Below are 16,127 nucleotides of genomic sequence, written 5' to 3'. Positions count from 1 at the left end.
ACCTGAGGGTCAAGGGTGGGTTGCTGATCCCCTTGTCTCCTGCCTCTACCCATGAGTCCTGTTGTTCATCAGGATCTGTGTTGGCAGGAAAGTTGTATTCCTCGTCCTCATCCCCAGCATCCTCCACATCTGAATAAGTTGGTGAGGGTGTGGCAATTCTTGGAGTCCGAGGAGCCAGTGGTTCGACCAAGACCGGTGAATCCGAAGCAGGCTTCTTGCGCTTTAGAGGAATAGTGTATGACTCCGAAGGCTTTGTCGCCGTAATCTTCCTTTTGTAAAGCGTAAGCTTCCCGGTGTCGGCATCGATGAAACGCTCCGACTGCTACTCCACCAATGGTGGTCGATGCTTTAAGCCCCCAGCCGGGTGAGCAGGCTTCGACCCCGCAGAACCCTGCAAGTTCGCTTCGGGCACCGACCGTGGTGCGAAGGCCTTCGGTGCCAACGTGAAGAGGATTGGCGTCGATGACTTTAACGTGGGGACTGACTGCTTCGGGGCGGAAGGTGTCTTGGGGTCTTCCGCTGAAGCCTTGTCCCTGATACGTTTCAGGGAGTCCGAGACCTGCTTCTTAAAGGAAGCGGACGGCTTCGTCGACATGACAGACGATTTCGGTCCACCCACGTGTGAAGACTCGAGCTTCGATGACTTGGGCTGTTCCGGCCGAGGCTTAGGAGCATCCTTCTTAGGCGTGCTACGCCCCCCTTCCGCGACAGCAGACGTCGACGCCGACTGTATCGGGTCGGCGGCCTGGGCAACCGTTTTTGGGGCCCCAGTTTTCGGCTCGACGCCCTTGCTGGCCTTCGGCTCGACGCCCTTCTTGGACTTCGGCTCGACGCCCTTGCTTGGCTCCGGCTCGACGCCCTTCTTGGACTTCGGCTCGAGGCCCGTGCTTGACTGTGGCTCGACGGCCTTTTTGGACTTCTGCTCGACGCCCTTGGTCAACTTTGGCTGGACGTTCGTGCCCGACTTCACCGGGTCGACAGCTTTCTTCGGCCTGGGTTGTCCCGACACCTCGGAAGACGAGGGTGTCGACAGGGGAGCAGACGTCTTCGGTTTCAATGGCGTTTCAACCACTTTCGGTTGTGTCGACACCGAAGGTTTCACTTTCGGTTTCGTTTTCGACAATGGCGGCTCCGCCGAAGTGTCCGTAGCCGGGCCTGGAGGCAGGCCGTGGATTCTGGTAGAAGGTCTTGGGTAAGGCCGAGTGGCGATCCCTCGACCTGAGCCTTTGTAATTGTTCGAACGGGGCATAACTCCTACCTCGACGACTTCTTCTACGTCTAGGCCTTCGACATCCACTTGATAGTCGTAGTCGATTTCCTCCGCTGGAGGTGAAATCTGCATCTGAACTTCGTGTTCGTCTGCTTCCTCGCTGTCGAAGATGTCCACCGGTGCCGGGGCCGACTGCCGGGCCTCCATGCGCGCCACGCGCCGAAGCCGAATCATCTTCGAACGAAACCGTGAACAAGCCATACAGTTGGCTTCATCGTGGTCCGGCGACAGGCGCTTGTTGCACACCGGGTGGACGTCGATGTGTGGGTACTTTGATCCGCACACGGGACACTTCTTGAACGGGCTCCGTTCCATGTTGTGTCGTCGAAGGTCTTGCTGCGTTGACTGGGCCTCGATCACCGAAGAGTCACGCGACTCCCTGGATGTCCAACTCGGGAAGCGAGTCGGAACAGAACTGGGCACCGAACGCAAACAATACCGACGGTTCGAAAAAGGCCTTTTGGCCACGAAAAAGTTTATGTTGATTCCGAACTGGAGATAACGAAAGTACATCCGAACCCAATGGCGGAAAAAAACAATGGGAGGATGGAGTCGATGCCCATGCGCACTGTAGTCCAGGGGAGGAGCCACCTATCTCGTGATACTTCGAAGACTCTTCCAGGACAACAATGTGCAATCATCCGGACCCAACACTAGGCGGCGATCTATGCTATAGATATGAATTCAGCAGCCCACATGCCTCGAACTAGAATATTACATACATACAACAGAAATTAATCCTGTATGATATACTTTACCATAAGGGTACAGGGAAATAAAGATGAAGATAATACTATATACACAAAATACAATCATGTTTGTCTCTGAATCCACAAATACATATTTTTGCCACATGTAATACGCTGACTAAGCTGATTAACGACATCTCTGAATTTCTATCAGAGGTTTGTCAAAGAAGAATTGAAATCTCAACGGAGGAAATCATGCTGGGGGTAGCAAATCGTGAATTGCAGACAAACACTCAGGGCTTAATATTTGTGGCCATGGCTATACTTCGACTTACTATTGCCTCAGCATGGTTAGATCCTGATCCACCGGCATTTCAACAATGGAGGTCTAGACTATTAGCCACTTGTAGCCTGGAAGTCGCAATTTATAAAAACAAAGGGCCTAAGAAAAGATTAAGGGGCATGCGGATTTGGTCACCGACTGCCAAAATTTTGATGCAGAAATGAACAGATACACAGTGTTCCAATGGATCTTATAATTTCAAAGTGGCTAGTAATCGAAATTAAGAGGCCACTCATAATAACAGCCTTAGGATGCCAAGTTTTCTAGACAGGTGCCTTGCTACCAAACTGATTAGGAAGATTGTTCGAAGGAAATCAGCTACTGAACTGTAAGAATGGTTTTGCAGCTTGAAGCTCTTCCCGATTCACATGCTGTGCATTAGTCCGCCATTTAGTGGTTGGCTCCGGATTTGGCTATTTACAAACTGTTTCTGCTCCTAGATTGGTGTTGACTAGGAGTGGGAAGTACACTCTGCTCCTCCGGTGGAATTTGCAGTTTCGCCCGCTCAGCTTGGAGCACGGCATTTCGGAAAAACTCTGCCAACTGCTGCGTAGCAGAGTTTTTTCTCACGCGTGGCTTGCCAACTGTAAGTTGGCGAGCGAGAAAGTCAAGTTCTAAACCACCTCCTGACTAAATTTCTCAACGCAGGTGGTCGCGGCAGGTTGCTACTGTTCGCGTTGAGAAAGCTGCCACTCACGGCGAGAAAGCAGCTGCTCAAGTAGAAAATCTACTTCAGCAGTAGAAAGAAGCAGTGCCCTCTGATTGTACAGCGGGAGATAAGCTCCCTGCGCTAAAAATCAGTGCAAGCAGAGCGACGTGCCACAACTCAGCCACTTGCTGACCTGCGCGGAGTCTCGCAAAGTTTTGGGGGAACTCCGCTGAGTAAATCTCCGCGAGTTCCGCCTACCCCTGGTGTTGACACAGGCATAGGCAGTATGACAACTGTAATCCCACAATGCCCTCTAATATTATTTTGTATTTTTTTATTTTATTAAACTTTTAACCCCTCACATCCTTCACTTTGGAGTTGGGAGGGCTCCATATGAATCAGAAGTGAAGCCCTCCTAGAGGGACCTGCCACCCAGTTTGAAGAGCTCTGTGCTAAATCAAGACTCACCACCAGCAGTGAATAAAAACATTCTGCAAGATGAGGGAAATAGAAGATTTCCGGCTGAAATCTGTTCTAGGTTCACATGCTGTGCCTTATTGGGTTCTTCAGTGTTTATGTAGGTAACGACATAGGCAGAGTTAGTATAACTCACTAAATCGATCTCCAGCAAGCGAATCTAGAAGAGAATTCATACTTCTAAAGAAACCAGTTGTAGGAATGTGTTTCCATCTTGAAGCACTTCTGATTCATATGGAGCCCTCCCAACTCCCAAGTGAAGGATGTGAGGGGTTAAAAGTTTAATAAATTTGGTAATTGGGGGAAACATTGAAGGGTGGCAGGGTGTCACTTTGACACCTTGTTGCACCCCTCAATTGTGCATGGGTGCAAATGTTGCAGACATACATGCCCTAAGGATATGTATGTCTGCAACATGGCACTGTTGGAAAAGCAAGAAAAATGCTTTTTCAAAGGTTTTCATTATTTACCACCAACTTCTAGTTAGTGGTAAATAACGAATTCTTAACTGAGGAATGCACTAACTTGAGTGCTTCCTACATCCTGGATTCGGTAATTTACCGAATCGGTATGTTAAGAATTCGGTATTTTACAGAATACTTAAATTACCGATACGGTAAAATATCGAATCCTTGAAAAATGCCATCCTACATCTCAAAAACCCAATACCGGTCGGTAACGGCCGAAATTCGGTCATTTCGGCCGTTACAGACCGGTATTGGGCCACCTACATCTGGCCCCAAGACTTTTGCTTGTCTTCTGCCTTTCTCACTTACATGGTCCAGCATCTTATTTGTCATGAGTACAAATATTTTTTCTAATGGTATGTAAATGTATCCCATTGGGGAGTTAGAGGTATTTATTCTGTAAAGGAGTTATCATTTTAATCTACCACCCAAAACACATGCATTCACATAAAGAAAACTAGACTTTTGTTTATAACCGTTTTTATATTTGAAAAGTATGAAAGTTAGGGAGAGTTGGAAAATATCATCTTATTTCATTTTTCTTTTCATGAAAACTGTATTTCCATGGAAGCTATGTTCTCCCTCAACACCTCCCATGGGAAATAGGGGCCAGATATAGTAAGCATTTTAACTATCGCAAACACTCTAATTCCCAATTTGCTACAGTTATAATGGTTTTTCTTATGTACTAATCCCTTTTTTGGAAACAGAAATGTTTGCAACTCCTAAACAAGCATTTACAATGCAACGGTTTCGCCTTTGGAAAAGTTTGAGCTATTGGCATTGTAAATGACAAAATTTGTATTTATGTGTTGGTTTTGAAAACAGATAAATAAATGGCATTGTCATTTACATTGCCAATAGCTCGAACTTTTCCAAAGGCGAAACCGTTGCATTGTAAATGCTTGTTTCAAAGGGGGCCTCGAAACGGGTTCCTATCGGGCTCTGTTTTGTGCCCTGGCACAGGCGGTCCTCTTTATCCCGAACTGCAGTGACAACAGGCACATCCTGTGCTCACACTGCTCACTTATCACTCCTGGAGAAGTTAGGGCATGACGTCATGCCAGGTGAGCATTGTAGGGGAATGGAAATCCTTTAAAGAGAGTCATTTTCTCTCTGGATTTCCCTTCTCTTTTTGAAACTCAGGAGCAGCAACATTATCACCAGTGCTTTAAGTCAAAGCTTTTTCAATGATATATACAAGCCATAGTTGCTGCTTATTTATCTTAGCCAACTAACAACCATTGACAAAGTCAATAGCCCTGGCTTTTTGTAGGGATGATGTTAATTGTTCTATCATATACCTGGATGCATATGAATGAAACATCAAAATACAAGTCGGGCAGCACACTATGCTAAGCACAGGTTTTTAATTTACCTGTTTTTAAGCCACGCCCTAATTACAACAGCCACGCCCCTTTGAGAGACCACCCCCAGTTTTTTCATCCCACTTAAAGCCCTGGCTATGATGGATAGTTTCCATGTTGGTCGCGCGCTGCACACTGCAGGGTCCCAGCAGCACTGCACTATTAGCGCCCCGTGCTCCACCCGCTGGCCTGAGGTCACTCTCCCCTGCGCCCGGCCCGGAGCCCGCCCATCCTCCAAACCCTCCTTCCAAAGGAAGCGGGCAGGGCTGGATCCCCCGCCATTGACGTCAGCAGCGAGGCCACGTGACCCCAAAGGAGCACCAGCGGCGCAGGGGAGGGGAGGCGCGCGCTCACCGCACGCGCACACACTGACAGGCGCAGACACGCAGCCACAGAGGGGCGCACTGATTCAGTGACACATGCAGACGCACCGAAGCAGGCATGTAGAGACGTGCGTTGACATACAGGCGCCAACACGGTGACAGGCCCACGCAGCGACCGAGACACACACACAAAGTGACAGTGAGCAATCTACTCCTCCATGTTGAGGAACGCACCGTGGCATACATGCACAACGACAGGGAAAAGGAAAAACAGAAAACCTCGGAGATATAGGGCACATACGGGGATAGGTACACAGTGAAGGAGGAAAACCAAAGAGACGAATGCATTGAGAGACACACAGGAGACCTTGATGCACACACGGCAAGTAAAAAAAACAAAACACATACACGTCCAATCAAGCATAGAGGCCGTGACAAAGGCACACGTTGTAGCAGGCACAGCAAGGGACAAACAAAAGCAACAATAAACACTATGACACACGCACAGTGACATACAGGTTCAGCTCCGAGCAAAAATGCACACATTAACAAAAATAACACGATGACAAGCTCGGTGACAGGTAAAGCAAAGTGACAGAAACAGACAGAGGCAAATTGATTGACACAAACCAGCCTGACAGTGACAGGAAAACATGCACGAGGCAAAATACCCTCGCTAGGGGGGCATGGTGAGAACAAGTCAGGTCCCGGGCCGGCCAGCCAATCATAGCGCGGCCCGGGGATGCGTCGCCCGGGACAAAGGGGCGGGGCTTAAAAAAAGCCTGAGAAACGCCCCCAAATCGCGTTTTCCCCGAGAAAGCGCGATTGACAGCCTCTGTCTCCCAATGGCTAGCCTCCATTTATGGAGCTCGCCAATGAAAGACAGAGGCGGGTCATCGATCAGATATAGAACTCAAGAGGTTTTGCTAGCGCATGCGCACTACGTGCGCACTTGCAGGCAAAACCTAAAAAACAAGCAGAGAAACTGGCAACAGAAAATAGAAGGCCCTCTAGCCAGGGACAGGTCATCACACCATCTTTTAACTATCTCGGACAGGCATTAGAAGCAAAACCCTGGACGTAAGGCATTGGCCGGGCCCTTCAACAAGTATAACACAAGCAAGCAGATGTAGGGTCGTCTCCAACCGGACTTCCCGATAGAGAATAGATCAACCATGGCTGCGCAGAAATTTCCCTACCGGGGCAAGCGGATTGGTGAACACCCTAGGGCAGATTTCATACCAAAGGACTGAAAATGCAAGGACAAATTAGCAAACCTCCTGAATCGCCAATCAGAGAAACCAGACTGGAATGTGGAGATAGGCATTCCTCAAATCATGTGCCATCATAAAAGTCTGCAGGCATGACAAAGGAAATGATGCCCCTAGAGATGTGATACTCAAAGTACGGCCCGGGGCAGCATGCGGCCCTCCTGACCGTTCGTTACACACGGCCCCCTGAGCAGCAGCAGCAGCACTGGGCTGCTGTTTGCGCGACTCAACACTAACATTATAAAAAAATAATTTACAGCAAGCACTTATTTTAAGGTTATTTGCAGTTAAACAAAAGGAAGTAACTAGGCCCTTAACTTTAGGAACACCTTCATTAATAAAGACAGCAAACATGTAAAAATACGATAGTCTTTTGAAAATGTCAAAAAGTGTATTTCATTGACCTGTAGAACCATTTCACCGTAGTAAATCAAATTATAGCAGTGCATTCAGCAATAGATTTTTTTTTTAAGTGATGGTTTTCAATCATGAATTTAGGAACATTCATGCTTTCCACGGCCCCCTTCCTCCTATAATGCCATTAGTGATTACATCCAAGCACAGGAGATGGTTTTGTGCTGCACGTATCCTGAAATCATATATTTCGAGGCCCTCTTATATGTGATAATAAAGAAAAAGGAGGGAATTGAAATAAAGCAATTGCCCATGGTCACACAATTTGGTCAAGTAGAGAAGCAGAGATTTATCCCAGGTTTTCTGGTTGCACATTTCGCAACTGAGTACAGCCAGTATATATACACATGCTTTGCTTCCCCTACACTCACTTTACAACCCCCTCCCCCGCTGGCATCAGTGTGGCCTCGGTCACACCAAAGACCAAACATTGCGGCCCCCGGTAAAATGTTTGTAAATACCCATGCAGTACACCATATTTAGTGTTGTTGGTTATCCACCCAATGACTTGTCTATCCAGTAGTAACTGGTCTCTGCAAGGGTTGTTTTTTTTTTAATAGCACTCGCAACCCATAACGAGTCGGTGTCTAAGCTCCTTCCAATATTTTCATATAATGGGAAAAAGACAAGAGTAGATTGTGAGGCCTTTTCTTTGTGTGTTGTGGCAATAGGTGGTGATTGGGCAGCATCCATGGTGGATACTGTTATTTATCATTGCTTTTTGAAGGCTTAAGACTATTTTGCTCCATTTGAATAACAGGGTTGTTCATTTTGTAAATTTGTTTCTCAAAAGTGACAATAACGAGCAGTCAATTTTTGATCAAGGTAGTTTTAAAGTGACTTGAATTATATCATAATGCGAACTGATTTCGATGTTGTAGGGAAATAAAATAAAACCGCAAAATACACTTCACAACTTAATATATAGTTCCCACGCATCCTCATATGTTCTGCAAGCGCAAAGCGTCACACCAGGAGAACAAGGTGTCCTGAAAAATTATAATGGTAAGTCGGCCACAATAATCTAGACCCACATCCATGTAGATATAATACATATACTCACATCTTCCCTATGAACCAACCTACTCCGGTTCTCTAATACTTTAGCTACATATTGCCATCACGTCTTGACTCCCTTACAATTCGCGCCAACTGTTGTGACCTCACATAAACGAGGTTTGAGACAATAGGAAAGAAACTCTATTTACCCAATAACTTGCTTTAACTTGAAAAGGACACGGGAGACAGAAAACAAATAAAAATAACAGTTTGCATACGCGACAAAGTAAACAAAGAAAAATCAACATGTTGACCCTCTGTTGAGTACAGACAGCTGCCATGCAAGGAACCACAACGCATACAGACCCTACCCATTACATCACCTTAGGCTCACTGGCTCAGATGCCCACCGACTCTATCATCCCAATAGCATAGCCTCTTTCTCCCCGTTTACTTTCATCACCCCTTTCACTCATGGTAAAGTGCTCTAAGCACTGCCGCTCTTTCAACACCCCTAGCTCGTTCCCACACCCCCCTAGTACAGCAGCAAATCCACGCCAGGGGCAGTTACAGGTACAATCTTGCCCCGCCCTCACTTGTTGGTCTGGTGGTACAGCGCCTCCATGCTGCTCTCCCGGTGCTGAACTTCCCCGCTCCACCTCCTCCTTTCCACTTCGTGGCGGCAGCTTAGACTGCAACTCTGACAGCACACGTCACCACAAGCCAGGGCATTTCCGGGCCGGCGTCAGAGCCAGTTCCGGTGCAAAGGGCGTTGCTGCCAAGCCAGCCGGAGCGTCACAGATCAGCGGGAGCCCACGGGTGAACATTGATCTTGTTTTTTTTATGGCCAGCGTTTGCCGGACTAGGGGTAACTAACAGGTCATAACTTCATTAGTTACATATGAAAATGCGCAGTCTTCTTACTGCGACGGGTGCAGCAAACCAGTAAAAGCACGTCCGTTTTCTGTTTTCATGACATTTTTATTAAAGGTATTGTGAAACAGGAATTTCGCTGCTTTGCCAAACTATTAACCAGTTTATATTTTGAGTGTGTGGATAGGTGTGCAGTATGCCTGTAGAATCCTCTGTTTGGCGAGTGCACGCAAACAGTGCAGTACTTCTGCAACAATCCGAGCAGTATTTTTCGAGTTCCACGTTGCACGAACGGGAGGGGGGCGGGAGAGAACACGGACGACGGGAGGGGGGCGGGAGAGAACACGGACGACGGGAGGGGACACGGACGACGGGAGGGGGGCGGGAGAGGACACGGACGGCGGGAGGGGGGCGGGAGAGGACACGGACGGCGGGAGAGGACACGGACGATGGGAGGGGGGCGGGAGAGGACACGGACGGCGGGAAAGGGGAGGGAACAGGAAAAAACGTAACTCCGCCCTGGGAAAAAATCTCGGGAACGCCCCCGAATCTGGTCCGGCCTTGACGGACAGATCCGGCACTCAATGGCTAGCCTCCATTTATGGAGCTAGCCAATGAGAGCCGGGGGACGTTCCCGAAGTGCTTATTGGGGACATAGGATTTCACCTGCGCTGAAAGGCTGCGCAGCAGCCTTCGGCAGGCGAAACCCAAAAAGGATTCCGTATGGATACCAATTCTTATCTGGAAGGGGCATGTTGTAGCCATCATTTTCAAATACTGTATCGGTATCTTATATATCAACATTTATAGAACAAAACCAGGAAGCAAAACATTGATATTTACCGGGACCACTGACAACTCTTGAACAGACAAAACTAAACTCTTCTTTAAATGAAGTCCCACTTCTTTTAAAGAAAACAGACTGCATTTTGAAAAAAGTTTCGTTTCTTGGAAGACAATCACAGGCATGATGATGTACTGTCCCTAGCAGGCTGCCATCCCTGTGACGAACTTCCTTCGTAGAGTTGCAATTTGCAATGTACCTCAATAATATTTATGAGGTAGGCGGATTGCGACTCACAACGATCCAGATTTTTAAGAACCGACCTATCAGTGCAAATTGTGACCGGTATTTTGCAGGCAGATATTACTGCATCTGGCCCTATAGTCCCATTGTTTCTTGCACTTAAATTCATAGAGTTGAAAAACAGCGGGCATGTCAAAAGCATATTTAGTCCTTTTTCATTGAATATAATTTCCCAGCAAAAGTCTATTTTCTCCTGCATGGACAATGCATGTAGGAGGTGGCACAGAGAACAGGTTTTCACATGGTTTGGAATTAAAGAAGAATATTTTGCTTCTTTATTCGTTGATAAATTGTTGTACGCCGAATGATGATATAGTTCAGTGACCCATTGGGCAATACTGCCAGTCCCTCACAGAGCCTAGTATTCCCTCTATCACTTGTGGAGCCCCGCCCACACTGCTAACGCCCAGTCTTTTAGTGCCCCATTCAGGCACACCGTGCCTCATTGAGTCACTCACAACGCTGCCCCTTCGCTAGCTGCTGGTCACTCACCATGTCCATCTAGCGCATCTAGGCGACTGTCACTCAAAACACTCCCAACATGCCTCGGTCACTCAAGTGCTGGTGCTACACATTTCTTCCCTCTTGCTCAACCCACCCCCAATCCCTCAAGGTGCCAGTCATTCAGTGTCCCCCCCCACCCTTGCTCATGCATGTGCTCCGCCCTTTGATCAATGCATGGGCTCCGTGCCTTGCTCATGCATGTTGGCCACCCAGTGTCCCTGATTGTTACCATTCACCCCTCCACATTGCCAGTTACTTACAGTGCTTGGTTGGCACCAGCTCCTCGTCCGTCAGCAGTTTCTGGACAATGGTTGCCGCGTAATCTGCATACTGTGGTGCGGAACACTTTCGCTTCCTGCCCTTCTCGTCTGTCCACTGGAACTGACTGTAGAAAGAGAGACACATGTCCTTTGTTAATGTCAGGAAAGACACCACGGCGTTTGATGTACGTCCATGTGGGTTCAGTTTGAGCACACCCATGAGCCCTAGCATGTGTAGGTTAGCGGCACCTGAGTGTTGTGCTCACAAAATCAAGAATCTTCATGTGTCCTCATGAGCTCTGTAATGCACCTTGAGGGATGCTCTAGATATGCCATGTGCAGCCAGGGACACAGAAGCCAGAGAACACTCTAAACCGAGCACTTGGCTCCTAGAATCCTCTGTTTATTGCGCCTCCGGGACACTCAGAAGTCAACACGAGTCCTTCCACCAGCATGCGCTCGGTTCATGAGGCCGATCATGGGAATATGATGCTAGCCTGATCTATGTCTAGAGCTGTCCATCAATTCTGATCCAAGCACATGCTCCACACATGAGGCTGTTGGATCTCCCTGCGGCTATGGCCAAACTTTACTCTTAGTCTGTGAGATGATGGCTCTGTTGACCGTAGCCCATCCTTCCATAATGAGGCTATGCCGGGCACCTATAGCCCTATGCTCTCCGTTTATGAGGCATCGGGTCAGCACTGACTCCAGCATGTTCGTCTTTTATGAGACAAAGAGCTCTGATTATTATACTATTCACTTATGCAGCTGTGGTTCATCTCTGATCCAAGCATGCTCTTGGCCTAAGCGGTTCTGTTTAATTCCGGATCCCAGCAGCCTCTCAGTCAGGAACACTGGCATGATGCGATTCGTCGCTTTCTGCACTATTATGGATTTGTCACAAAATCCATCATCTTCTACATAGTTTGCAGATTTTACCCAAAAAGTTTTACTTCTAGCTGAAACGGATCAAAAGTTATTTTTAACGCTGCCACACTTTTCACAGAGCAGCAGGCCCTTTATCACGTCACCTTTCTTTGGCTGGTTGTTGTATTTAGGTGTTAAAATGATACTAATGAGGTGACAAAATAGTGATATACTGCCACAAAATGTATTGTAATGTATTGCATTATGCCACATAATTTGCCTTTTCTTGCCACATATTTTAGCTAACCCTGATGCATAATTTGTGATTCCCCTGTTGCACCATTCCAGCGACCTAGCTCTCGGTGTATGAAGCCGTTTCTAAATTAAGATGCCATTATGCTCTCCGTTTAAGAGACTTTTTCCCGCCGACCCCAGCATGGCCTCGGGCTGTGAGGCAACGGTTCAGCTCGGATCCCACCATTCTTTCGGTGTATGAAGCTGTGGCTGGGCTCCAATCCCAGCATGCTCCTGATCTATCCCAGCATGCTCCTGGTCTATGAGGCCACCGTTCGTTTCTTTTCCCAGCATGCTCTCGGTCACTGAGATTGTGGCTAAGCTATGATCTCAGGCAGTCCCGAGCAGGTGCCTTTGGGGCTAATTATAACCCATCAGGCCTCGCTTGGCTGCTTGTGTTTACGCAGGTTTCATAGCAACCCTTTGTCAACATGTGCTGCGTGCGTAGAGGCTGTAAACAAGGCGCTCTGGAGCCCCTGTGCGCTGGGGTATGCAGCTCTCCAGGTCTTCAAGCTTCATTAGCCTGTCCAGTTTTTCCGTCTCCCTCAGCAGATTACACTCGGGTTTTATCTGGGATATGAACACATCAACACTTACACACCAACTCTTCATTTTTAGGAGTAGAACTTGGTGTTTAGCTTAAAATTCTGCCATCTTTTAACTTTTTTGTCACTTGTCCCCCTCTGCTCTATATCATTCCAATGTCAGAAACATTCACTGCTTCCTCCTATGGCTCAAAAAGTCACCTTTGACTATTCCTGAATGTTGTGTTAGACTATGCTTAGGTTCTTGAGGGACACAGGGCAACCCCATTATTTTTGAGGTTCCGGACCGTTGGCATGTGTGCCCGGATGACTTCTCGCGCCCTGGGTGTTACCCTTTTCCCTCTCTTCGCCCACTGTCGGTGTCCACACGTTCCTGCACTCTCTCCTCTTTCCTCCTCCTTGAGGACCCTGCTCTCACTCTTCACCCCTCTACCATGTAGCTTCCACATCCCCACCACTGGACATACCAAGGGTCAGTTTTCCTCCACAGTGTTGACTTACGTGGTCCAGGCAGTCATGGTGGGGCAGTTGGGCGCCGTGCAGTACTCCGAGATGGCGCCGTACAGCAGGCTCACGTGGTTATAGAAAGCAGAGGCTGCAAGGAAGCAGAGGAGAAGCCTTTATTATCACATCTTCAAATAAGAAAAGAGGCTTCACTCTTAGAAACACCAAAGGGTTTTTAAATCAGTTTCATGCTCTGCACAAACTTTCATCAAATGCAGATCCAAGTCTCATCCACATGGGATTTAAAAGACGTTTTCAGCAAATTCAGATACAAGGAACCCTCATCAAATTCAGACTCAGCTGCATGTTTTTTAACCAAATTACAGTACAGCAAAAACCAATAAGCATGAGTACCGAAGTCTTGAAGGATCCCTCAGTGAAATTGTCATGAGCACTGAAGTCTTGAAGGATCCCTCAGTGAAAATGTCATGAGCACTGAAGTCTTAAAGGATCCTTCAGTGAAAATGTGTCATTCTTCTCGCACCCCCACGTCTGAATCTGTTCTGCACCGCCTGTATCACATCTTGATGCTGTGCAGCGTGGCTTAAGTAAAACATGAAAAACTTTTAATGCCGCTTTTTGTGTCATTTTGTAGACATGCCTACTATGCACCTGCATGCCCACAAAATGATGCAGCTACATATTTTTTTTGTTTTTGTTAAAGATCCGAGACAGATCAGCAACTAAAAACCAAACATGCAAAAGAGCAGTTTTTATTTGTTTTTCAAGTGGATAGGAACAGCAGAAGTAATGCCTCAATTACTTACCAGTAATTGCATTACTCGGAGTCCTACTCCCTCGCTTCCCTTACTTACGCAATGAGGCATCCCTGCCTCACCAGACACCCATACCCAAGTGATTTATCACGTGGGGACTATAAGAAGCCCCCAGCCCCCACACACCTCCTGTAATACCACATAGACCGAAACCATACCAAAAGGTTGGCCTGGACCATCAGGGAGGGGGGGAGGGATGTAAGTAAGGGAAGCGAGGGAGTAGGACTCAGAGTAATGCAATTACCGGTAAGTAATTGAGGCATTACCTCATCGTCCCTCCCTCGCTTCCCTTCCTTACGCAATGAGATGTACAAAGCCAAACAGGACAACCAAAGAAGGTATGCAAAAACAGGTTTATTAAAAAACACAGCAAACTAGGAAAAACCACTATTCAGGAACCATAGTGGAAAGAACCCTGTGACCAAAGACATCAGCACAGTCAACCTCCTGGCCAATCCTGTAATGAGAGGCAAAGGTCAACGGTGAAGCCCAGGTGGCAGCCCGGCAAATCTCAGAAATGGAAGCCCCTTGGACCTCCGCACAGGACGCAGCCATGGACCGAGTGGAACAACCCTGAACCCCAAAGGAGAAAGGTGCCCCGCCTCCTTCTACACCAAAGAAATCAGAGACCGAACCCAACGACTCAAGGAAGGATTAGAAGGATACAATCCCCGATTCACAGGCCCAAAATTAACAAAAAGGGAATCCGTGAGACGGAAAGGAGCGACCCGCTCCAAGTAGACCAGAAGAGCCCTCCGAACATCCAAAGAGTGCAGCCGCACCTCAGACTCCGAGGACGGAGAATCAAAAAAGGAAGGAAGGACCAACTCCTGATCCCTGTGGAACTCAGAATCCACCTTAGGACGAAAGGAAAGAATCGGCCGCAACACGATCCGGTCTTCAAAAATCTGACAAAAAGGGTGTTTGGAAGAAAGAGCACCCAGTTCACCCAGGCGGCGAGCAGAGGAAATGGCCACCAAAAAGAAAGTTTAGAAGGACAAAAGGCGCAGATCCACAGAAAGTAAGGGCTCAAAGGGAGGGGACATCAAAGCGTCCAAGACAAGAGACAGATCCCAGGTGGGAAAATGCCGCAGAGGGGCAGGAAGAACATTACCCAACCCTTTAAAAAGGCGACCAACCAACCTCCAGAATCCGAGAGATTGCCCCAAGAGCTTCTATACGCCTTAATCGCAGCCCATTGTAAACGAAGGGAAGAAACCTCCAAGCCCAAGGCAGCACCATCCTGGAGATACAGCATCACCTCAAACAAAGAAGAGGAAGTAGGGTCCAAACCCTTGACAAGACACCACCGACTGAAGGAACGCCAGTGCCGCAGGTAAGACTTGTTGGTCGACGCACGCCTAGCCGCCTGCAGAGTAGAGGTCAAGCCAGCCGGAACCCCTTGACGCAGCAGACCTAAGCGTTCAACCTCCAAGCCCCCAAGCGCATCCGGGCCAGAACATCCTGTTGCAACACCGGAAAGATCAAAAGGGGTGGAGACAGAGGCAGCAACCACTCCACCTCCGACCTCATCTCCACCAGGAGAGGAAACCAGGAGGCCCGAGGCCAAGCCGGAGCCACCAGAATCACAGAAGCCACCAAGGAGCGGACCCAGAGCAGGAAGCGGAGAAGAAGTGGTAAAGAAGGAAAGGCATACAGAAGCCCGCGGGGCCAAGGGCAGGAGAGAGCATCCACCGCCCAGGCCGACCCCTCCCAACTGCGGAAGACAAACCGGGCCACCATGGCATCGTCCACACTCGCAAAGAGGTCCACCACCGGAACACCCCAACGTATCGTCAGATCCACAAACAACTCCCGACGGAGGCAGAAATCCACAGAGGACGGAATGGCCCTGCTGAGGGCATCTGCAAGGGAATTGGACACCCCCTGAATATGGATCGCCGAGAGCGCCAAAAGATGAGATTCCGCCCAAATAAACAACCGGGTCGCCACTAGAGCCAGAGAGGAGGACCTGGTCCCCCCCCTGCCTCTTCATGTAAGCCATGGCAGTGACGTTGTCTGTCTTGACCAGAACAACGGAACCCTGCAGAAACCGGGAGAAGGCCAACAGAGCCAAACGGACTGCCTCCAACTCCCTCCAGTTCGACGACATCCTGCTCTGAGAGGGGGACCAGAAGCCCCTGG

At 48.3% G+C, this 16,127-nt stretch overlaps 1 protein-coding gene across 2 annotated transcripts in view; it reads right to left on the bottom strand.

The window, feature by feature from the left end:
• Positions 1 to 16,127, bottom strand: part of LOC144770564 (MOB kinase activator 2-like) — a 122,860-nt gene that overhangs the window by 13,258 nt on the left and 93,475 nt on the right. For both annotated transcript variants that reach the window (XM_078655182.1, XM_078655181.1), the window contains exons 4-5: positions 13,204 to 13,297; positions 10,994 to 11,118 (exon numbers count right to left, since the gene is read on the bottom strand). In XM_078655182.1, coding sequence (XP_078511308.1) covers positions 10,994 to 11,118; positions 13,204 to 13,297 — 219 coding nt within the window. The remainder of the gene's footprint in view (positions 1 to 10,993; positions 11,119 to 13,203; positions 13,298 to 16,127) is intronic.

The sequence above is a fragment of the Lissotriton helveticus genome, chromosome 7 (assembly GCF_964261635.1).
Source record: "Lissotriton helveticus chromosome 7, aLisHel1.1, whole genome shotgun sequence".
In the NCBI taxonomy this organism is placed as follows: Eukaryota; Metazoa; Chordata; class Amphibia; order Caudata; family Salamandridae; genus Lissotriton; species Lissotriton helveticus.
Note: the sequence above shows the minus strand (reverse complement) of the source record. Positions and strands in the feature narration are given on the sequence as shown.